The 23,644-nt window shown below is 37.8% G+C and overlaps 2 protein-coding genes across 2 annotated transcripts in view; one reads left to right on the top strand and one right to left on the bottom strand.

Annotated features, from left to right (window-relative positions):
- Window positions 1-14,860, bottom strand: part of KPNA5 (karyopherin subunit alpha 5) — an 18,885-nt gene extending 4,025 nt beyond the window's left edge. The window contains exons 1-12 of the mRNA XM_035322936.1: window positions 14,732-14,860; window positions 12,724-12,857; window positions 10,210-10,311; window positions 10,028-10,127; window positions 9,118-9,212; window positions 8,287-8,418; window positions 7,334-7,422; window positions 6,061-6,160; window positions 4,353-4,516; window positions 3,232-3,310; window positions 2,080-2,205; window positions 834-961 (exon numbers count right to left, since the gene is read on the bottom strand). Of these exons, the coding sequence (XP_035178827.1) occupies window positions 834-961; window positions 2,080-2,205; window positions 3,232-3,310; window positions 4,353-4,516; window positions 6,061-6,160; window positions 7,334-7,422; window positions 8,287-8,418; window positions 9,118-9,212; window positions 10,028-10,127; window positions 10,210-10,311; window positions 12,724-12,857; window positions 14,732-14,735 (1,253 nt within the window). The 5' untranslated portion in view covers window positions 14,736-14,860. The remainder of the gene's footprint in view (window positions 1-833; window positions 962-2,079; window positions 2,206-3,231; window positions 3,311-4,352; window positions 4,517-6,060; window positions 6,161-7,333; window positions 7,423-8,286; window positions 8,419-9,117; window positions 9,213-10,027; window positions 10,128-10,209; window positions 10,312-12,723; window positions 12,858-14,731) is intronic.
- Window positions 14,782-22,986, top strand: ZUP1 (zinc finger containing ubiquitin peptidase 1). The gene is made up of 9 exons (XM_035322935.1): window positions 14,782-15,144; window positions 16,091-16,207; window positions 17,272-17,381; window positions 18,322-18,490; window positions 18,921-19,109; window positions 19,423-19,591; window positions 20,276-20,427; window positions 20,764-20,984; window positions 22,183-22,986. Exons 1-9 carry the CDS (start codon window positions 14,805-14,807, stop codon window positions 22,228-22,230), a joined length of 1,515 nt encoding a protein of 504 aa, XP_035178826.1. The 5' UTR covers window positions 14,782-14,804; the 3' UTR covers window positions 22,231-22,986.
- Window positions 22,987-23,644: the final 658 nt, after the last annotated feature.

Genomic DNA, 23,644 nt, shown 5'->3' on the forward strand with positions numbered 1-23,644 from the left:
GTTGACAGTGACTTTAGAAAGGACTGATAAACCAGTGCTTTTATTCTGATATGCCATTCTATCACACACGTTGGTTATCATTTTATCAAAAAAAAAAAATATCTAAAACCTTAGTCTGAAATACAATTAATATTCTACTTTATCCTAATGGGAAAAATCGATGTGCATATTTGTAACTGGACTTTCAGGCTTTTAAATTTTAATATTTTATACTGTCATTTCAAAATCAACTACTGATTCAAATTGGTTAGTATTTTAATGGCATTCAGAGAAACCAGAGAGCATTTTATTCCAGTTATTCAAGAAAACCACTCTGTAGTATTTTTAATAGCTGTAGAGAGTAGAATTTTAATTAAACTCCATTTTGGAAAAAAGGTAGGTATCTGCTTTAATGTAATGTTGACAGTGACTTTAGAGTGCACAAAGAAACCACTAAAATTACTGAAGTCTCTCCATGGAGAAATGCAATCCAACTGCACAAGTTGTCTAAACAACTCTCCCAAGGCTTTCCATTTCCAAACACTGAAACTGTTCATTAACTATTGAAATTGTGTCTGACAACATAATATAAACTCTAAAATAACTCCATGAAGGCCTTAGGCATAATACCCTTGAAACCAAACAGCTTCAGTCAATTTGTTATCAATTTTACTACATATACTCCACTTATCTTTCTGAGCTTCTATGTGTTTAGTCAATACACACAGAACTTCAAGAAGTAAAAGTTGTTTTCAGGTTTTTGTTGCTCTGTTGGTCAGGATTCAATTGCAGAACGAGAAGTACCTCAGAAGAGGTACTTAGGCAGAGAAAAATAGCAACACACACAATCTTACCTAATCTGGTCAGGGGTTCCTCCTGATGTTGCATTAGTTATGGCCCATGCTGCTTCTTTTCTGGTGCGAAATTCAGCTTTCTGAAGAATTTCAATCAATATTGGAAAAATATTTGCATCTATAACAGCCTAAGAGATGAAATGAGGATGTTTAATAATAATTAGTAAAGATTGAGTATACACAGGGCAAGAAGATCAATATCCTCACTACAGAAGCAAGTAATGCCTCTTCATAGCAAAGGAAACACTGTTTTGTTAGAAGGCACCACACCAGCTAGAAATGCTAAACCAAAATTCTAACTATTCTATCATTGTAACTTGTTGATTTCTCTTTGATGAACAATTGATGACCTTTTTACTAGATAGACCTGTTGAAAAATCATGTGGCATAAGCTCTAAATCTGAGTTTTTGAATTGGAGATCAAGCCTCACTTGATCTCAGCAAAAGTTCACTGTGGCCATTTTATTTAGGTTTGTGCTATCTCCACAGGAGACCATTTCTGTAATTGGAGACTGTACAGCATTTTAACTGACATCAAGAATTAACATCTTCCTCTAATTCAAGGAGAATAAAACAAATCATATTGAAATGTGTATGCAAATTCTGATTTATCATTTTTGTCAAACAGAACCCCTTTTTCAGGAAATTCCAGGCACCTGGAGAAACAGTCAGGATTTCAGAGTTAACCACAAGTTAATTCAGTACTGATGACATCGTCCAGTTTGAGCCAAATGCTCATCATTTCCAAATGGGTGGAATTGGTAGAATTATCCTTTTTGCACAAACTAGTCCAGTGAAATGTTTCAATTTTTTTTAACAAGAAAAATTGCCTATTACTTTAATAACAGGTATATTACGATGCATAACAAAATTAAATAGAATACACCATTAGATGATGCACTCACAGGGAAAAACAGCAACTACTGATAGCAAGTCGAGCACAATATGTTAAGTATCCATTTATTTGCTTTATAAGCGTCAACCACATCCCTTTGAGAGAAATGAATCAGTTTATCTAGTACATATCATGACAGCTGTTTTTGAAGGATTATTTTGTGAAGTTGCCCGTAACTAATTCAAAATTAAAAAGAAAACATTTAAAAGTTACAAAAAATTATAGACAATTAGGATTAAAACAACTAATATAGTCCATGTGTTATCTATTCATTTCTCCTTCCGAAAGAAAATTAAGTGAACTAGTAAAATGAAAACAAAACCACCCAAATTATTAATTTACAAACTATACCTGAATCTGAGCTCTATTTCCTGCAGTAATATTAGAAACAGTCCAGCATGCTTCTTTCCGAATGGATTCCTTGGGACTACTAAGCAAGTGCAAGAGACAGGGTAACGCAGAGCAGTTTAGAATCACCTAAAACGATTTGAGAATTGAAAATTGTTTTGTATGCATATATGTATATGCACATATAAAAAAATCAATTTATGGATATAACTTCAAAACAAGCATATTTTGCAACACATTTACACTACCCAGAAACATGAAAGATAACATCCTGCAAATTAAAATGCTCAATACATACTGTAGTGTTTGAATAGACAAACCAATTGTTTAGGTATCTTGAAAGAATCTGCCCTCAACTAAGTTAACACCAGAAGAATAAAGACAAGAAGGCTACAATAAGAGTTTAAGACTAGAGTATGAATTTTAACACCACTGAGAACTGTAGATCTAATTTGTTCAGTTGTTTACTCACTTGTTTTTAGAGCAACAGATATTTTCTATTTAAGTCACTCCCAAACTGCTTACAGTAAATTATGTAATTAACTGATTTCATTGTTTTCCCTCTACTCCAGTACTATAAGCCTTTTAAGCACAATATTTTTTTTCAAAATGTGACCTTTGTAATTTTCCTGCATAGCTTCAAACACAATTCCATTTTTTAAGATTAAAAAATAAACTTTTATAACAACTTGCATCAACTGGTCTATCATATAAATAGATATCATGTATCACACTTACAAATTCATGGACAAATCGAGTACGAGTATTGCTTACAAAAATGAGAACTTTAACTGCATTTGAATACTTGAAAAAGGGAACTAGAATAGATAATTGAATCCCAACTAAGGGAAAAAAAAATACTTTCCTTATTAACAGAAATCAGCATTCAATGTTGCATACAGGAATGAAGTAATCTACTACACACAATGCTTTAAGAAAATGTTCATTCTTGCAGTAATTTAATGATTAAAATACCAGTCCAAACTGACTGCCAAATTAATAGTATAAATTGGACAGAGCTTTCTTCACTGATGCACACAAATAGCTGTATTAGGTGTGTATTTTATTGCAAACTTTTTAAAAAATAATTTATACCAAGATCTGTAACCATTTTTCTTCCTGCTGACTCATTTTTCTTTAATGAACTAGTCTTACCTGTGTTTGGATATCATCTCCCGTAACAATATTTCCAACTGCTCTTAATGCAGGGGATACCACCTTGTAATCATTATGCCTGGAGAGAAATATTGCTTGGTATTACCAAGTGCTACAGTATAATTTTGCATTTTCAGTGAACAAACGTTTACTTCAGGTACTAAATTTTTAGTTATGGAGAAAAAAACATTATTTCATCCTATTTAACCACGTTTAAGAAATATAACCAGATGTTGATTCAAAGAAAGGGCATCTCTATGAAACGACATAACTTAGAGTAATCTATCTGTCTGCCAGACTCACTTCACCCAGCTCAATTATTATTGAATACAATACCGGAACCTGCACCATCCACAGAAATAGGTGTATACTAAAACTTAGCAGCCCTCTTTTGTAAGAGAACTTTCCCCTTTCATATGTCAATAACCCTAGAAGCCAGTATCTGAAGCCCCCATTCCTACATTCAAGTACATGGTTTGTGTGGGAAGGAAACCTATTCAGTTGTCCTACACCATCTACACAAGAGAAAGCAATCTCGCCCTCTCCTGACAGCTGTAGAATTGAGCTTTTCACAGGGAATTGTGCTCAACTGTCAGCGTTGGGAACTACCATCTCTGACCTAGTCTGTAGTCTCCATGTGAACACAGGAACTTAGTCTCCCTTTCTAGGAAAACAAACATACTGGAACAGTTCAAAAGCAGCACAAGCCTGCCTCTGGACTTTGTGAGTTCAAAAATTCTTTCAACTACATCTCCTAGAAAGGTAAGGAAACAAAATACAACAACATTAAAAAACTTGAGCTGAGAAATTTAGTTACAATTCAAGCTTCATCTTTAGTTGTCACCTTTCTATTCTTCCACATAAATCAAATTATGTGGAAGAATTATTTTTTTCAGAAATATAAAGGACTACTTTAGAGAAAGCATTTTTTCATTGTCAATTTCTGGCAAATCTCTAGGAGTCAGGCAACCTAGCAAGCAAGTGAAAAGGTGTCAGGCTGAAATCAAGTTCTTTATGCCTCATGAAATAAATTCAAACTTGAGGTGAAAAAACAAAACTCAGTTTGAATTCCTTAATATTAACAGCACTATAGGACAGTTAATAGTGAAGAGGGGACTTACATCAGCAACTCTACCAATCTTCGACACACTCCAGAATCAATAACAGCTTGGATTTTATCATTGGGTCCATCTGAAAGGTAAGAGAGGGCCCAGCAAGCATCTGCTAATACATCCGGGTCACTGCTAAACAACAGTCTTGATAAAACATTTAAGCAAGGAGCAACCTAGGTTAAAGAAAAATGTTGCAAAATTCAGTTTTTTATATTTTTCATCTTTCAGAGAACATTCTGAAAAGTAATAACTACAAAACTATTTACTGCCACAGCACGAGTTCTCTAATGAACTAGGACCTAGGTGAAACATCCTGATTAAACAAGGTCACCAGTTCAAATTGGTGGATTGGCTAAATTTTTAAGAGCCTACTTACTTACACAGATACTACATTAGGATAATTGCGCAGCTTAAAATACAGCCTATATGCTTTTACATGTAACTAGATGATCGGGAATTACTGATCCTTTTTTAAAATCACTTGGAGAATAGAAATTCACGGTAAAAATGCTTTTTGATATAGAAGTACCAGAGGTTTACAGTTGTTTTAACATAAAGCATCTTAGAGTAAAATCAACATTCACTGGAACATATCAAACAAGCTATGGCTAACCTCATTTCAACTGTGAGCTCTGACCCTCATGTCCTCCACACAAACATTATGAACTAAACCAGACCATGTTACTACCAGCTGAAACCTGACAAGTTTCAGCTGTGCAGATGAAGAATCTCACATTCTTTGTAGAATTTAATTCTTTACCTTGCCTTTGTTATACAATTCAGCCTCCTTTATGTGCCCAGCTGGTGGTATTGAAGTTATTCTTACTAGCAGCTAACTACAGGGTATCCTCTTTCCAACATTGAAATGGTTTAAGCAGCAAGACACCTTGCTTTTTGCTACTGAATTAAACACTACTTACGGATATAAAAATTGGGTAGACCAATAGTGAAGTGATTAATTGACATCAGAAATCTCCTTCTTGTTAACCTCTCTCCAAGAATTTTTAAGTAGCAATAACAGTAATCGCTATTCCCCAGGTTTCAACACGTTCTCTCCAAATTACCTTTAATGACTATTTAATATTGGCCTAATCTACCACAGTATCTCATGTTCAATTCCATCTTTTACTGTCATTAACATTACCAGAAGTTAATTTCATACTCAAAATAAGAAGCTAATACCCCTCCTAGTCTCTACATTACTGTCTTTTCTAACTGGAGAGGTGGAAATGAAGGGGAGAGCATATAGGCAAATGACCTCTATCGTAGTAGCCTGAATTCACTTAATTTTCTGCTCTGTCGACTACAAGAAAAACTTTATTTCTGCAGCATGAACTCACATCTTATTAAACAACCATAAAATTAATAAAAAATAAAAGCTTCCATTATAATGCATCCTCTAAAAAGATCTGGAGAAAACACAGCTCAAAGGGGTTTGGTCCTCACTGTATTTATTACTTGTCCATCATTTCATACCAGTGAATGACTACCTGCATCTGACTAAGTAAAATCTCAGGCTTTTAAGTAGTTTATTTTTTTTGCCTGACAGGTGTCAAAGTAGATGATTTCGTGCAAATACAACAGATGGACAAGACTGTGCGATCACATTACAGAGATAAAATCAAGTCTATATCTAGATTCAAAGATTGTGTGTATTACATATTATAAGCATAAATCTTCATTTTTCTGATTTCTTGAAATGAGTACTTCATTATACCTTACTGAAGTCTGGAGGTGGATTCTTTCCTCTACAGAGATTTGAGAGAGCCCAGACTGCATTTCTGGTTGTTGTAAGACGATTTGAATTTGTTAACAGTCTGCCAAAGAGATGCAATAATATTAACGAAAAAATAAATAAAAAGTCACTTTTCATTGAAAAGTTATGTCTTTTTCTCTTCTATTATTACCAACCATGCCTCATAACAGGAAAAAAAATTCTATTATTGGGTACTATTTTCAATTTGTTTCTCTTCATAGCTGACATGATGCAAGTATTCTCTTAGAAGGGACTGAATATTTTGCATAGACACCTCATTCCTAAATCGAGTATATATGCATATAAAGCAAAGCACTGCTCATATGGTAAATCGTTTAATCTTTTCAGAGAGGGAATCTGGAAACACAATACACCTTCAAGTTAACTTTGATGTTTCATTCAGAGGATGCAATTAATAATTTTTAAAAGGGTTCATAAAATATTAGAACTTAAAAGATCACCAAAAAAACTAACATTTTACTGGTTTTGCTGAATAAACAATGAAAGATTCAATACCTGAAAAATCAGGTTCACTTTCAGATACATACCAAATTGTCTAAAATCTTTGAACCCTTAAGTCCTTGAGGAAGATACTTACATAATTTTAAGTTATTTTACAAATGTTTTACAGCAGCTTACTATTTCAAGCAAGAATAAATTGAACAGTATTTGTGTTGGGTCAAGTTTTTCCCTTCAATGAAGCTCCTTTACATCCCGTTATAAGTGCACAGTAAATGCTGGAACAATATTCCTAGTGAAATCTTCTAGTGGAACACAGCTCATGTAACAACTAGTCTGCCCAACTCATCTCAACAGCCAAAAAGACAGCAAGACAGGGGTTTGGAGCTATTGGACAAGAGTAGGGAAGCCAAGGAGGACAGCCTACTGCACAACCAGCTGGAATCACACACATTTAAGTATGACTTAAACCACCACCTCTCTCCCAGTCAATAAATCCAGGACTCTGAAAGAGTTCCACACATCACAGAAACTTCATATCCATGATGTAAAACTATTCTCTTTTTGCAAATATTTGAAAGCTTCTAGTCATGGATGAATTAAAGATATACATGAAGCTCAGATAATCCAAAAGGAGACATGTCTCATTTTGGATTATCTCATAGAAATAAAGTAAAAAGAGAAATATTCTCAATTTAGCAAAAAACCTTAGTGTTTTCAAGTTTTAGGTTGAAGTTTACCATTACCAATATCAGTAACAATTTAAAATACTTACTCCAACAGGGGTGGTAATATTCCACAGTTTAAAACAAAGTCTCTGCACTCTGCATTATCACCAGCAATGTTACCAAGAGCCCACACTGCCTTAAAAAGTAAAGCATCCAAGTGAGTTTATACACGCTTGCAAATTAACATTTACAAATAATCTAAGTATTTTTACAGCAAATGCTATGGAATCATAAAATTCAGCAGTATCACTCTGACTATAAAATTTCAGAAGACTACTGATTTATATATGACTTTCTGTAAGTTCACAAAAAACGTAGATTATCTACGTTTGAAATTACGCTTTCAAGAAAACAAAGTCTTCCATTATGAAAGTACACTGATTTAGATGTTTTTCGATAAAAAACATATGTAAACCCTTTTTAATAGTTACATTTGCTCAGTATGCATTCACTGATGTACTAAAACCGGCTCAAAGCTGCACACAATGTTTAAGGAATAAAAAAAGTTAAATTGCTAGCTTCCTCAAACTTTCAAACATTCCAAACCCACACTAAATAAAAGCCAGTAAGTTGCAACCTCTCTTAAACAGAAAAAGAAAAACAAGCAAGCAAAAAAATAGGAAGAGATTAATGAAGACTAAAACAATAAGGCAGGCCCACATTAAGAAATTAAGCTGCATGGAAACTTAGAAAAAATCCACAAACATTGTTTTCTACTACATGTTTTATATTTCAGTGTTTTAGATCCTCTCAGCCTATATAAATAGCACAAGACAAGCGAGGTGCTTTTGAAAGTATTCAGTAACATAAAAACAGGTTCAAATAGACTTGAAAGAAACAGGAAAAAAATAGCATGAGGGAAAAAAATACACTGAAGGTGAATTCCTATCTTTCTGGAGCCAGATCAGTAGTTAAATGAGACTCAAGACCTCTTTAGCCAGACAAAAAAAGATTCATAAATGAATTTTATAGTTATAAAACACTGAAAGGAAACAGTTACCTGCTCCTGGACATCTTCATGTTCTGAACTAAGCAACTTAATAAAAATTGGAACAGCTCCAGTTTCAATTACAACTTTGGTGTGTAGAAAAGTTCCAGAAGCTATGTTTGTCAAAGCCCAAGCTGCTTCAAACTGTTGAGGAGCAGAAAGAATACCATCTCAAACAACTCAGCATTAAAAATAAATAAATTCACTGAAAATAGCTTGACGTGAGAGTTGCAGACATGACTTTTCTAACTTTTTTCCTTTCCACTGAAATGCAGTTATTAGTATTATGGTAGTTTCCATAGAAGAAAATAATCTCTATTAACTGGTACAAATTCCTTTTGTTTATGCTACATACAGTTGAATTAATTGTTCTAATATCAATGAGTACAAGGCCTAAGTGCCATTTAGTTGGCTACCAGAAACAGGCAATTACTAGTTAGTCCTATCACACGTTATTTGTTTTTCTTCTACGAGTTTAACCTTTTGGTTTCATGTATTTTTACAGCTGAAATTTCATGAAAGAAAAAAGGTACTACACTATACCCAACACAGAACAAAACAGATTCCACTCACATCAACGCTGATGCTCTCGATACACCACTATCTTGAACAAAGACTGTTTTCCACATCCAAGATTTGACCAGCTGAATATGTCACCCTAAAGACTACTGTGAAATTCACAAGATTTGGGCCACAATTTCAGTGGCAATAATTAACACTTCATACAACTAAAACTTACAGCTTTGATATACAAAAATAATTAAATTTAGTTACACTTTCCAAAATTGTTCTGAGGGTTTCTAATCCCATTCCAAACCATAAATTAGTACCAGCCAAACTCACCTGCAGTGTGTAATTCTCATTCCTCTCTAGAAATTTCACAAATCTCTGTACTACTCCTGGTTTTTGGATGACTTCATCTATGGGTGGATTAGGTTCTATAGACAAAAAGAAACATATTTGAGTAAGTCTAATGAAAAAGACCACAGATATTACTTTTTCAGTACAACACAAAGCAAGAATATGATTCTCAGGAAGTTCTTACCATAAATGTTTTAGCAATCATTTTAATCTCAAAAGAAGGAACTATATTTGTGGCTTCAGAAGACTGCTGGATCATCTCCATACAGTGCTATAATTCAGTAAACACCCTATTGTGTATAATAATAGTAACACAATTACCCATTGGCATGGTAATAGCTTGTCACAACACTGTTCCTTCAATCATCCGTCAACTCAGATCAGCAGAACAGTTACTGTTACATACTACTTTATATGAACAAACATAACCTTGTACAGCAAACTGTACAAATACCAACATTAAAGACTGCTGGTCTACTTAATGCTTTGAATTTCAACAGCAACAACAAAAGTACCACCGTTCTTTGAAAGGCCATATCACTTTTACCCCCTCAAATACAGAACTAGAATCAGAAATTCAACTACTGAGACAAGCACTGTAAGTGATGTTAGTGAGCAGTTAGTTACTGCCCTGGACACTTTAATCAAAACATCCTTGCTTTAGCTAGTTTGCCTGAAAAAAAAAAAAACACTTAACATTATTCTAATGAAACTTTTTGTATTTAGCCATTAGGTTTGAATGGATTTGTTACTGTTTTGCTATAAACAACACTTGAAGCTTCAGCAAACTCTATTTTAAAGAGAAACAAAACCACATGTTAACTGACTCTACGTGACTAAAATTCATAACAACAACATAGAAATAAACAAACAAAAATCAATGTTTACATACCTTTAGATAGCAATTTTCTGAATTTCTGAGTTGCTGTGAGCTGCTGATCAGGATCATCTGAGAAAATCATCTGCACCATATCTACCGTAATAACTTCTTCCTAGAAATGAAAGGTGGACTCCTCAGGTCTAGTACTAAGCACATAAATAGCTAATACTCTAAACTTATTCTAGTGTAATTACCTCTGGAATAGGTACAGTAGAACTGACATCAGGATCCTGAATTGGACTTTCTACCATAGATTCTTCATTTCCAGGGAGAGAAACATTTCGGCGTTTAAACAACTAAACAAAGAAAAAAAATGTTGGGAATATATCAAAACTTAGCATAGAAAGGGTACTGATGACATACTTGAACAAATGTTTTCACCAATACTAGTCAGTGTTTCAACTACTCACCTTCCTACTCATCCACACAAATGGGTAAGTACAGTAAAGTTTGAAGAATATAACGGAGAAAAACACTACTATTCATAAACAGCACTGTAACCCTCCAGGGAAACCCTCAGAAACTAAAGTTATTTTTTAATTAGAAAAGATCTATAAATATCTCAAATGTAAGAAAAATAATCATAGAATATCCCAGGTTGGAAGGGACCCACAAGGATCATCGAGTCCAACTCCTGATAGACACAGGTCTACCCAAAAGTTCAGACCATATGACTAAGAGCTTCTCTAATTCCAGCAGGCAAGATACAGGTCTTCCATTGTTTTACCCCTCATAATTCAGCATTTATATTTAAGCAGAAAATAGTGTTTATTCCACAAGCTACTTAGTTCATAGGCTGAAATCATCATCACAGAGCCAAAGTCTGTGTTTCAGCACACTGCATTCCCTCTCCTTCAACAGAAAGTCTAAAACCTATGTACCTAGGTACCCACACCTAGTATACAACTTTAGAAAAAAATAAACACTTTTAATATAGCTGGAAGAAAACATGGTGTAGTTTTGAGGTGAACTTTCAAATTACGTAACCTTAAATGTTTTGTGTCCAAAAATCACTTTGGCTTCATGAACTGACTATGCTCAAAATACATACCTGCACTGTAGTATTTAACAGGCTATATACTTAATGAATGCCTCATCATTTTCTGGCATGCAAACATAGCATTCATTACCCTGTTTTCTTCCAGAAACCAAACCTATTTATTATTTTGTTTAGTCTTGAATACACTACTACACTTATAGTCTATAATAATCAACAATTCTAAGAATATGATGTTGGTATCCTTAAAAATAAAGGTGAGAATCTCAATCCATGGAGTGTCTCAGATTTCACCTCTAAGCAGAATAATGAAACCTCCTACTAAGTTCTGAAGAACATTTTGTCCTCAAAGTTGTCTATACATACCTACATTTCGTCTGTCACATCTGCCCAAAATTGAATAAGCAGCTCCACATTTACATCTAGCTATACAAACAAGAACCCAAAACAAAGCATTATCTCCCTCATTCAACACATTTCTGGATTGGGCACAAACCTAGGCATTAAACCTAGGCACTAAACAACTGCAGAGTCCTGGACACAAACAAGTTTTAATTACACTTAAACCCACAAATGGAAGAAGAAACAATATTCCTCTTTTAGAAGACCAGCTGTTCTTTCTAACATTCAGCAATGACAAGCAAGATCTTGCTTGAAACATATAAACTGGTTTTTTGTTTAGGAACATGGTCTATCTACAATTTATAACTTTTACTGGAGCAAAACTACTGGAGCAAAACAGTCTCTTTTCCCTGCATAAACTTGTTCCCGACAGTGCAAAAACTGCTGACAACACCAGTCTAACGATTAAAATTAAGGTATTCTCACTGTTACAAAAGCCAGCATGGGAAACAACCCCTTTATATATATAGCTTATTCAGCTATGGAGTATTTATTACAAAGTACACAAAATTTTCACCAGAAACTGCAATTCAGATAAATTCATTCACAGGTAAATACTCCAGTAGGATACTACTTCCTTCTCTTACCTCTCTGACCCAACTAATATAAACTCTTTTTCCATGCAGTAGCACCACTCTCACAGGAAAAAGGTAAGCATTCCCACCTCAGAGGAGACTGTAGGTCAGTGCCTGGGACACTCTCTAGGTGGTGGGAGACAAGAGTCAGCCCCTTTAAACCAAGCAGAAAAACAAACTGTATTCCTTACTTTCCAGCCAACAAATGACTAAACATTTTGGAAAAGGAACTACCACCAACCACGACATGATACAATGCTCCATGTACTCAGATCACTAACAATTCAGTAAGGACAACTGCAAATATTAAAGAAAGAGTCCAGAGACCGCTATTTGTTGGCCACTTTACTAGGCTACTGCATAAAAGCTCTTAAGCAACCTGAAGTACAGCTTCAAAGGAAAGCTCCTCTCACCCCTAGCAGTACATCTTTGGTCCAAACTCTAGAATAGAATGCAGGTTTTCTGATCCTTATTAGATATAAAGGTATCTTTCAGCCCAGTCCTACATGTTTAAACTTAGACTAGAGATTAAATTTAAGACACAGGTATCTCCTTGTGGGTCCTTGTGACTTAAAAGGCTTGCTCAATGTTTTTGCTTTATGATGCTACTGAGAGGTGCCTGCTGCTCCCCAAAATGCACGGAAAACAGGCATTTAACCTGATGCCCTGGAGGCATCTAGTCAAGTCCTTTCACATACGTGAATTTAACTTCAACAGCTCATCAAGGTGCTTACCTGTTCTTCCCTTTTCTGTTTCCGAAGCTGGATTCCTTCCTCTTCTCTTCGTCTTCGCATTTCTTGAGGATTAAGTGCGTTATTCTTGTAGCTCTTCATTCTGAAGTTATCCTTCCCCGGGCTTGACATGTTGTCTATTAAAAAGCAAGAATTACTTCAAAAGGCCAAACCTTGAAAAGCAAACCTGCCATCTCCTGTGCTACAAAAGTATCTAGTGACACCTACACGTACACCTGTAGCTGTTGGCAATATCCAGTTCATCAATAAAAATCTCTAAGAAAGAAATCAGAGAAAAATCTTTGCCTAGACAGTCATTTCTAAACTGCAGATTAAATTGCAGGTCATCTCAGCGATCAGATGCTTCATTAAAGGGCATAAACTACCACAAGATGAAGTTACTGAACTTATGAGCAAACAGAGTAAAAGCAAAAACACTATGTTGCTAAGTTTTGACATAAATTTGATGGAACCATTGTCTTTCACTGTCAGCAAGTACAGGAACTTGCTTTCCCCTCTTAGAAAGTAGACAGCAAGTGTATTCAAAAACAAGGACAAATCCTAGTAGAAAACCTGCAGTAATTACTGCTTCATTTAACATCCCACTGCACTGCTGCTTCTTTTTATTTTTAATGCCAATTATACAAACACAAAGCAGGATCTAAAGGTTATGCTAAGTCTCCTTTTAATCTGTACACTGAAAAAAATACAGAAAAAAGGGGGTCAGTAGCACCCAGATAGGCATATCATTTTTAATTTTAAGTGAAAAAAAAAAAAAAAAGACTAATTTTAATTAACAGCTCTTTTGATGTATAAAGAGGAGTGGAATCTGCCCATCATTTCAGACATATCAGTTGTGGAAAGATAAAAGTGACGCAACATGATCCTGTCACTCAGATGATCAAACTGACTGAAAAAAACGTTAAAAGCCCAGTGCTAATTTTCAAAGCTAAAACCGCAGCCTTCATCTGAGAAATAATTAACTGTCAAAAATATGATTCAAGGCTCCAAGCAAACTCAGTTGTATGAAATTCTTTCACAAGACAACATGTAGAAGAATATCTTAACTACTCTTCTAGAGCTGTGCCACACGTCTCTGTCAACCTCCACGATGAGATTTGTTTTTTTTTTATTTTTAATAGCAGCAGTCAGAAGGACTGCTGAGTAATAAACACAGGCTGCAGGAGGAAAACAGCCCTCAGACCTAGGCGGACATCAACGTGACACCCAAGGACTCGGCAGCCTGCTTCACCCAAACGAGAAGCCTGGCCAGCTGCTGCCAGCTCTGGACCACGATACCACTGGTTAAAATAATTTTCTTGGAATTGTCGTGTAACTTTTGTGTTACAAATTTAGCAAGAAGAGCATTTTTACAGCAACTCTACTGGCTTTGAAAATCATAACCTTCTCACACATTCGCACCTTGCTGATTTGGCTGGGCTGGCAGACCTGCCAGGCCAAGCAATGAACCCAACGTGAAGAATGCATCAAAAGTAACGCACTGTAGTTCTCCAGCTCTGTAAGGGTTACAAAAGCACACCTAGAAGGCAGCTCCCATCAAAACTGTCCTCAGCAAGGAAAAGCTGGCGATGTTATGGCTTCGTACCCCTGCCCCACAAGGATTTTGGTAGAGGAATTAGAAGAGCAGAGAGTCGGGCGGCCCTCGATCTACTCTGGTTCCAGGAGCACCGCACCGAGGTGGGAGCCTGCGCCTGGACTCCGCAGAACTACGCCTCACTCAGCACGGGACCCCCGGCGGCCGCACCCCGCTCCTCGCCCACCTGTTGTGCGCGGCCAGCACCGTCCCGTCACCGACCCTCCCCTCCCGGCCGAGCCCAGGCTCCCTCAGCCCCGCCGCCCTCTCCCCTCCCGGCGCTGCCACCCCCTTCTTGGCGGCCTCCGGGTCCCCCACCGGCAGGACGCCGGGGCGGGGGAGCACAGCAGCTACCGAAGCCCTTCAGCCCCGTGAGGCGGTCAGGGGGCCGGGCAGCCCCTGACCAGAAGCACTCACCCATCGAGGCGCAGACCCTCGGCGCCCGCCGCCGCCCCCGAGGCGAGAAACGGCGCCCGGCTCCCGGCGTAAGATGGCGGCCGCCGCCCCGCCGCTCGCCGCCCCGCCCGGGGGCGGGCCCCGCCGCTCCCAGCAGGCTCTGCGCGGCGGCGGGAGGAGGAGGCGGCACCGGGCTCGGCCGCCCCGGTGGGGAACGGCGGCCCCCGGCAGGGCGGGAGGCTGTGAGGTGGCGGCCGCCGCCATGTTGGTGTGCGACGGCTGCGGGCGGGCGCTGCCCTGCGAGGCGGCGCGGCGGCACCCCCGCTGCCAGCCCTGCCAGGGGCTCCGGCGGCACACGGCGGCGGCCCGGCCGGAGGCGGCGGGGAAGGAGCCGGGGGCGCACGGGTGGAGGCTGCTGGGTACCCCCGGTGCTGGTGAGCGGTGGTGGGGCTGGGGGGATCCCGCAGAGGGAGGTGGCTGGGGGCTGTGTGCGTGAGGGAGGTGGTGGCGGCCGTGGGGTCGAGAGGGTTGGGCATGGGCTCCGGAACCGGCTGGGTGCTGGGGTGCCTACAGCCCTTGTCGGTTTTCAGTTTAAAGTAGAGATTTTGGAAAGATCCAGCCCCGAAATATTCAGGAATACCAGACGTTGATTGCGAGACTGCAAGGGTGTTGTTGAGGATAAAGTCAGCACTGGGAAAATCTGTTATTTTTCGAAACGCTGTATTTTTCCTTAAGTATTGTGAGAATTTTCTTCAGACCCCCTGTCCAAAGGTGCCGTAACTGTCTGAAAAACTTGATGACATCTCAGCTCCTGATTTGAGGGACTAAATGATCTCCAGAAGTTCTTCTGTACCTTAACTGTTCTATGGTGTTCTTCAACAATAATACAAAAACTGCAGAAGGAATATTTGTTTGGGGAAACCCAGGGAGATTAGCAAAGAATTACAGCATTTTATTTTATTTTATTTTAATTTAATTTAATTTTATTTTAACCATTATCACGCTAACATTAAATTGTTGTAAGCAAGTTTTCTTCCATCAACAGCACAGATCTTTTTATTGAAGATTTGACGATTCAGACTAGGCACTTCTTAATAAAAATATTATAAAGACTGTGGTAAGTTAAATCGGATAAAACTTTATTAATAGAAGGAAAACATTTTCAGAATTGTCAGGTATTTATGAGTTGTTAAATGGTTAACAATAATAGCTGTTTGGTATGTGCTGCCTTTCTGTGAGGAATTTCAATGGCAACATAAAATTTCTTACCGTATATTTATTTTAGACTGTATATGTCAATTGGGAGATGATTTTCTCTCAAAAAGAAAACCACACAAAACTAGGAATTGCATTAAGCAGGAAACTGCATTTCTTTTTCAGACACAGGAAAAGATGAACAGCTATACGAATGTCCAATATGCAGCCTTACCTGTACAAACCTTCAGTTTCTTGAAGAACACGTGGATTTACACCTAGAGGAACATAGCTTTTCAGAAGGTATGTGAAAGGATACAAGCTTGATAATCTTTGAAAGCATTTACAGCGTTTGCATGTTGCAGTATAGAATCTCATACAAAATGTAGACTAAGCATTTCTTTAAAACACCCATAATGAAATTTATACTAAGTATTATTGCTTGTCCAAGTGCTCTACACATGCACAAATATGTCTATCCATGCTTGTTAAGTAAATTCACTAAGTGTTAGACAAAACTAAAACTTAGAGTGGAAAATATGTAAAAGATAGTATATATTATATATATTTTCCTAGATCTGTAGGAGGATTATGTACGTACTTTCCAGAGAAGTTGTGGATGTCCCATCCCTGGAAAGTGTTTAAGGCCAGGTTGGATGGATCTTTGGGCAACCTGGTCTGGTGGGAGGTGACCCTGGCTATGGCAAGGAGTTGGATGGTCTTTAAGGTCCCTTCCAACCCAAACCGTTCTGCGATCCTATGACATAGGGTTTAGAGTGGCACATACCCATGTAAAGAGTTTAAAACCTATACTTTTTGAAAACGTCTATTTTTTTCCTCAATTCTTTACTACAAATGTTTGTGCTGACTCAGTAGTCATAGTGAGAAGGTAAAGGAATCAAAATCAGTTTGCCTTATTTGCATGGCTAATAATAACCTAGAGATTCCTTATCCAGTCCTCTGAACCTGTTTCTTTTTGTCACTGCATTTTGAGGTTGCTAACAAGGATCCTAGGTCTGTGATATTCAAGAAACTAGGATTTCTTGCTAATAATTAAGTGAAACGTAATAAACAAAAGAGGTTTTCCTGATAGTAGAAGTGTTACTTGGACTATTTGCCAAGCAACAGCTCCTGTAACTCTGCACACATTTTGTGGAAGTCAAGAGTCTGAGTCTTAGTAGACTGAATGCCGTCAGTCGTGTTTAGTACTGCTTGCTCAATACACTGTGGAATCCCTCTCTGAAAAGTAGTGCCTAGTTCGCCTTGTTTATGTCTGCTTAGAAAAGAATCTTTAAATAAATGATCCATCAAAGCATTTTTAACCTCCTGATCAAGGCCTCTGTTCTTGGATCATTATTCCTGAATAGGTGGAAACATGAGAGATCTAGAACTGGCTCAACAGCTCCAACATGAAGAAGATAAAAAGCAGAGACTCGAAGAAGAGAAGCGAGAGAAGGAAGAATTTAAAAAGCTACAGGTACCATAATGCTTCTAAATGGTAAAATTCTGAAGAGGTGTGCCATTAGAAGCGGATCATGTTGAATCTGTTATGTTTTGTTTCCTGGATTACATGAAAATAAGAATGGCATTACTAGGTCACACCTGTGCAGTTAGGCAGGCTGTGCTGAAGTGTTGGTGCAGGAGCGGCTTGCAGGCAAATGCAAATTCTCAGCAACCCTTGAAGTGGTGTGGGGCATGCCTACCTTGAGCTCCTTGGCTTTACTGCTACCCTTGGCCAGGTGCTACCTGTGTGTGCTGCACTGCTCTCACAAGGCACCCTGCCACCCCATACTGCATCCCACCCAGCTCTAATGCTCTGCCTTTCAGCACAGCCTGGAGTATATTACCTGGCAGAGTACCTGAGCCCTTGAGCATCCTGGCTGTCCTCTTTCTGTGCACCATCACCTGCTTTAGTGAGTACCACACCACAAGCTTCCCTCTGTCTCCTACCTGACAGCACTGATAGCATGAGTTTCTGCACTTGCTACCTCCTGGTAATTGACTGCCTCTGCCAATGGCTGTCAGCTCAAGGGGGAGCAGAGAGATCACAGAATCACAGAACTGTAGGGGTTGGAAGGGACCTCGAAAGATCATCGGGTCCAACCCCCCCTGCCAAAGCTGGTTCTTCAGAGCAGGCCGCCCAGGTAGGCGTCCAGATGGGCCTTGAATATCTCCAGAGAAGGAGACTCCACTACCTCTCTAGATGTGCCTGCTCTTTCTGGTTTAGCTGTCCTAATTCTGCAGTTCTATTCAGGAGTGAAGTTTGGCCTTCAGCTCTAAAAGGTCGTAAATCTGAAGATTTTATGTCTCACTGTTCACTATTTTTCATTGCTACTGATTGTGCATGCAGCCTCTTATATCATTAAACATGAATTTTTGAAATGTGATTTTAATCATGCACATTCTATCCCTAACAGAGACAGTATGGCTTGGATGGTTCTGGAGGCTACAAGCAGCAATTCCTAAAGAACATGGAAAGGGAAGTTAATAGAGGAAGGATGCAGCCTTTTGAATATCACAAGAGAAAAGCTGACATGATGGAAAGTTTGGCTGTTGGTATAGATGATGGGAAAACAAAAACCTCAGGTACAAATGCATTTCAGAAACTAAGCATATAGCTTTTAGTCATAGCTTCTGATGACCAAAGCAGTTTTTAACAAAGTATTTCATCACTTAGGATTAGAATTAGGATGCAAATAATATTAATCTGTGACAACTTTGTTTAATAATTAAATTTAAGTTTGACATATTTTTAATCCTTTATCAAACCTGAAGACTTGCGGAACCTTGGAAGCAAGTTAAGAGCCCTAATGCAATATGTATCAGAAGTTGAAAATCTTACTGCCTGAGGGTTGTCTTTGGGAATATGCTTGTTTACTGGTTAGTACCTTTGCTTCCTAACCTAGTTTAGCTGTTAAAATTCGTAGCCGCTTTTACTGTATTTCAGTTAGTTGTAATCTGTTTCCAGCAAACTATTTTTATTACAGATAAACTTTATATTTGTTTTTTTTTCTAGGAGTAATTGAAGCATTGTGCAAGTACTATCAGAACGAAAACAAAGATGTGAGACGTGTTTGGCTTTCAGCAGGAGTAGATCACTTCCACTCATCTTTGGGTGACAAAGGCTGGGGTTGTGGTTACAGGAATTTCCAAATGCTCCTTTCCTCCCTGCTGCAAAACAGCTTGTATAATGACTGCTTGAGAGGTATTCATAAAAATCCTGCGTACTTGCATGTCTTCAATGACAATCTATTGAGCTGTTTTACTTTTTCATTTATACAGCAAGGCTTACTAGTGTCAATGATACCCATTAAATGTTTCCTATAACACTAGACCATACTGTGAAAAGAATCAAAGGCTTGACTGTTGGCAAGGCATTGTGTGGCTGAAGCTTAACCTTTGGGGTTTTTTGGGGGTGTATCTTTGTAATGTCAATTACCTCTTATACAAGAGGCTGGATGGTTTTGATAAACTATTTCAGCAACTGTTACTACAATTCAAAAGCCTTTCTGTTTCAGATATTGCACTAATTCCTAGTATACCGAAGATTCAGTCCATGATTGAAGATGCCTGGAAAGAAGGCTTTGATCCTCATGGGGCATCTCACTTCAACAATCGATTACGTGGTTCCAAGGCGTGGATAGGAGCATGTGAAATTTATTCACTGTTAACCAGTCTCAGGATCAAGTAAGTAGTACTTCTTCTGATGTTGTTTTTAAGTGATAATTAAGCATGTATCTTTTTAGGGTCAAAATTAAGGTAAGAATTAAACTATTAAGCCGAAGCCATCGTAGTGGCTTTATATTTAAGCTGCCTGTAAATAGGTAAGATTTAGTGCAGTGTGAAGTTGTGTAACTACTTGAGCAGATACATACATTGAGTAACTGTTTTGGTCATTGAGACTTGGTGAGGAATTGTGCCATATAGGCATAAAATCAGATATTGATTAAAAGCTTACTTTTGCTCAAAGTTTAGTCTCAAGAAGAATCTGAATTTCAACTAGTCACATTGTGTATTTAGAATTCTTAATTTGGCACTGTGCTGTAATTCTACAAAAATCAAATACCAAAATTAAAACAAACTTCATAAGCTCAATAGGCAAACAGAGTAGAGTATTTCTTTGCCAGAGTAAATACTGTGGTCTTGAACAGTACATACTACATTGCTTAGTACTTATGTGTCTTCTATACCTGTATTTAATTAAAAAAAAAAATAGTGACCATGACCGCTTGTCACCTGCAATTGCTGTTGTTCACAAAGCATTCTTGATGCAGGAGGAACGGACTGAAGTGAAAAAAAGGGACTGAAGTGTTAAAACAAAAACAACCTGCTTCAAATTTATCTGTTGTTTTTCTTTTAAATGTTTTGTAGGTGTCAAATTATTGACTTTCACAAACCAACTGGTCCCATGGGTACGCACCCTCGTTTGTTTGAGTGGGTTTTGCGCTACTATTCTACAGATAATGAAGGTGGTACAAAGGTAGTGTGTACTTCCAGACCGCCTATCTACTTGCAGCATCAAGGTCAGTATCACAATATGCTGGTTTCTTACTATTCTCTATCTTCATGTGCTGCAATTCAGAGCAGAATCATACATTCCTTCTTCATTTAATCGGAGGCCTAGCTTTATTTACTGTTAAACTTCTCGTAAGTAAATGTAACATTAAAAAGCTTCTATTTTTACTGATAGAAAAGCTGGGTGTGAGCAGGATCTCAGCGTTTTGACATCTGCTCTATGCTTACAATTACCTTATTAAATTTCAAGTAAATGTTCCTTGATTTGAAAATAAGTAGTGTGCTACAAACACATAAATAGGATTTTGTGTGTCTAAAATACTGAAAATCTGTTTTGAAATTAGGTCACAGTTGTACTATTGTAGGAATAGAAGAGAAGAAAAATAAAACCTTATGTTTACTATTGTTTGACCCGGGATGTCCTTCTCAAGAAATGCAGAAACTCTTAAAACAAAGCACCGATGGTACTGGTCTCAGACTGCTTCGGAGATTTGTGGGTGGCTTAAAAGAAAAGCAGTACCAGATAGTTGCTGTAGATGGCATCCTCACATTGGAAGAGAAAACCGTAAGTTTTTCAAGAAATAGTTTCTGTAAGAAAACGTACAAGAATCTGCATCTCCGCTTTCAGACTCAAATGTGTGTGTGGTCACGTGGTGATTTTTTTCACCTACTCAGTTTCCTCATTCTTCTCCACTACTTTCTGCATATTCTCCATTAATTGAGTAATCATTAGGATATCCAGAACAGAACAGTTTTGCATGTAAATGTGTGCTACCTTGATATAACTGACAGCTTATAAATCTCTTATGAAGCTTGCAGCTGTTTGCATATGTAAATTAGGCATTTTTTCCATTTCCTTACAGTATTCTAAATAGCTTATAATAGGCATATAAGGTAAATACGAAAAATTCATAGTACAAAAATACATTCACAGGGTTTTTATTTCAACTTTGTAAAGCTGTGTGACATCTATCAGCATTTGATAATTGAAGAAAAAGGCACATGGATACTGAAGCCTAACCACTCAATGTCTTTTCGTCTTGGGTGATAGAACTAGTACTTTCTGCTTTCTAAGAGTAGTTAGAATGTAAAGTATTCAACATGCAGCTCTGATTACCTTAATATACTCAGGCTGTCAATATTTGTTATAAATCCTGTCCAGATGGTTCACATTGGGCATCATAAGTTCTTTAGACCTTGAAGTTCTTTCATCTGAATGTCAGATGTAATTTTTTTCTTAAATTTTCACTTTCCTACATTAATAAATTGGTTTGTTAGAGCCATGTTCTGACTGTGGTGTCTTATGAGCACTATTCAGCATCTTCAAACTTTAGGACAGACTTTTTGTGTATAAATGGTGAAATAACTGTTGACTGAGTCACCTGCTGAAGTGTCTTTAACAGCTGTATATTGAAATGAGACACATCTAAGTGCTTCCTGTCCCTGAGCACATCAGAAATAGCAGCAAGATGCACACTATCTCTTACCCTTACTGGCAAAAGTATTAGAATTCAGCTCACAGTAACTAAGGAAGTGTGTCATGTGGGGCTTGGGTGGGGGTTCTTCTTTTCAAAGGTTTGATTTATATTTTAAAATATTAATTGTTTTGAGTTTTGTCTTGAAAAATCACATTTAAGATGGAATATAACTCCTTATTAATACACTTCAGTAAGCTTTTTCAAATTAATGGTTTAAAATGGTGATTTAGTTCATTAAACTACTCTCTCTCCTTTCTCACTCCCTTACCTGTACTTTTTTTTTAGGCTCGCTGCCATGCTTCTCAGGTCTTAACATCAGAGAAGATTCCTTAAAGGATGTCTTTACTACCTCTTTCTGGAATCTGTTGGGTGTGAAACATTAAACGGATGGACTGTGATCCTAACTTAACATTTTCTAGACTGAAATTATGCCTTGAACTAAGTTTCAGGGGCTCTGGAAAAGCACGACACTGGCGTTAACCGGTAGTTTTGATCTTCCATCAAAACACTTCTGTCCAGATCAATCTGTAACTCTTCAGTTTTTGAGTTCTCACCTTAGTAGATAATTCGGTATTTTCTTAGTTGCTTAAATTGCAAGGTAGTGCCCACTTTCCTGTACCAAACTATTTACCATAGTTAACTGTCAATAAGTAGTGGGTAAACATACTGTGAAACTACTTTTTTTTGGCGTGCCTATTGAAATTTACCTCTGTAAATATATCACCTCTATGGCTAATGCTCCATCTCTTTACAAAATTTGATCAAATATCTGTTACATCTTCTGCAACTTCTCCTGCAACTACTTGCAAAGTACAGAGACAGTTCAGTGATTTCACAGGGCATGGTTTGTTCCACCAGGGATTAATTTGCTACTGCACTTCTTTTTAATTAGCTGGCTTCTCTACATGCGCCACCTGTAAACACAAATGTGCTTATGAGGTGGGTCAGTGTTAGTGTGGGGCATGAGGTCGAAGACAGTGGTGTCCAAAGTGTGGTGTGAGTGTTCCAGGGGTGTGTGCAAGACACACTGCGGGGGCGTGGAACGAAAATATTTTTTGTACTGTGAATAAATAAAATACGTCTTTTTTTTTTAAAAAAAAAAAAAGTATTTTGTCCTTTTTTGGTTTTAAATTCCATTAATGTTTTCTCCCTATATCTCAAAGGGGGCTCTGAGACATGACTTTTGGGCAGGAGCTCCATTATACAGGTTTAGTGCAATTTAAGACAATGGAACCATTTGCTGAAACAGGCACCTCGGGCCTTTGAGGTGCCATACTGTATCTAAGATGTTGCTCTGACTGTAAAAGTCATGCTTCTCCAGCCTGGCAGCTGGAGGCCGGGGTGGGGTGCAGGAGGTCTCATGTTGCAAATAGCTCTAGCAAGCAATAGTGCTGTTAAGCAATTGAATCATCCCATGACATTCATCTATTAACTGGAGCTGAGGTACTTCCGTCTCCTTTGGACTGTGGTGTGCTGATGCCTTGATGTAAGTGTTGGGAGTTTTACAATTAACCTGTTTGTCTCATAGCTAGTAGTCTCTTAAGTAATGAATGGACATGTAAGGATGTTAAAATCCATACCTTAGTAACATCTCAAACATGCATGAAAGTAAAAACAAAATCTAAAAAACTTAATCATAGGAATGTATAATTTCTAGCAGGTAGATAGAAATGACCTGTAAGTTGGAAAAAGGTTAAATATAAAGGACACTGCCTCGAGAGGCTGATGTTAGGGACACACTTCCTGG

This window comes from Oxyura jamaicensis, chromosome 3 (genome assembly GCF_011077185.1).
Source record: "Oxyura jamaicensis isolate SHBP4307 breed ruddy duck chromosome 3, BPBGC_Ojam_1.0, whole genome shotgun sequence".
Taxonomy (NCBI): Eukaryota; Metazoa; Chordata; class Aves; order Anseriformes; family Anatidae; genus Oxyura; species Oxyura jamaicensis.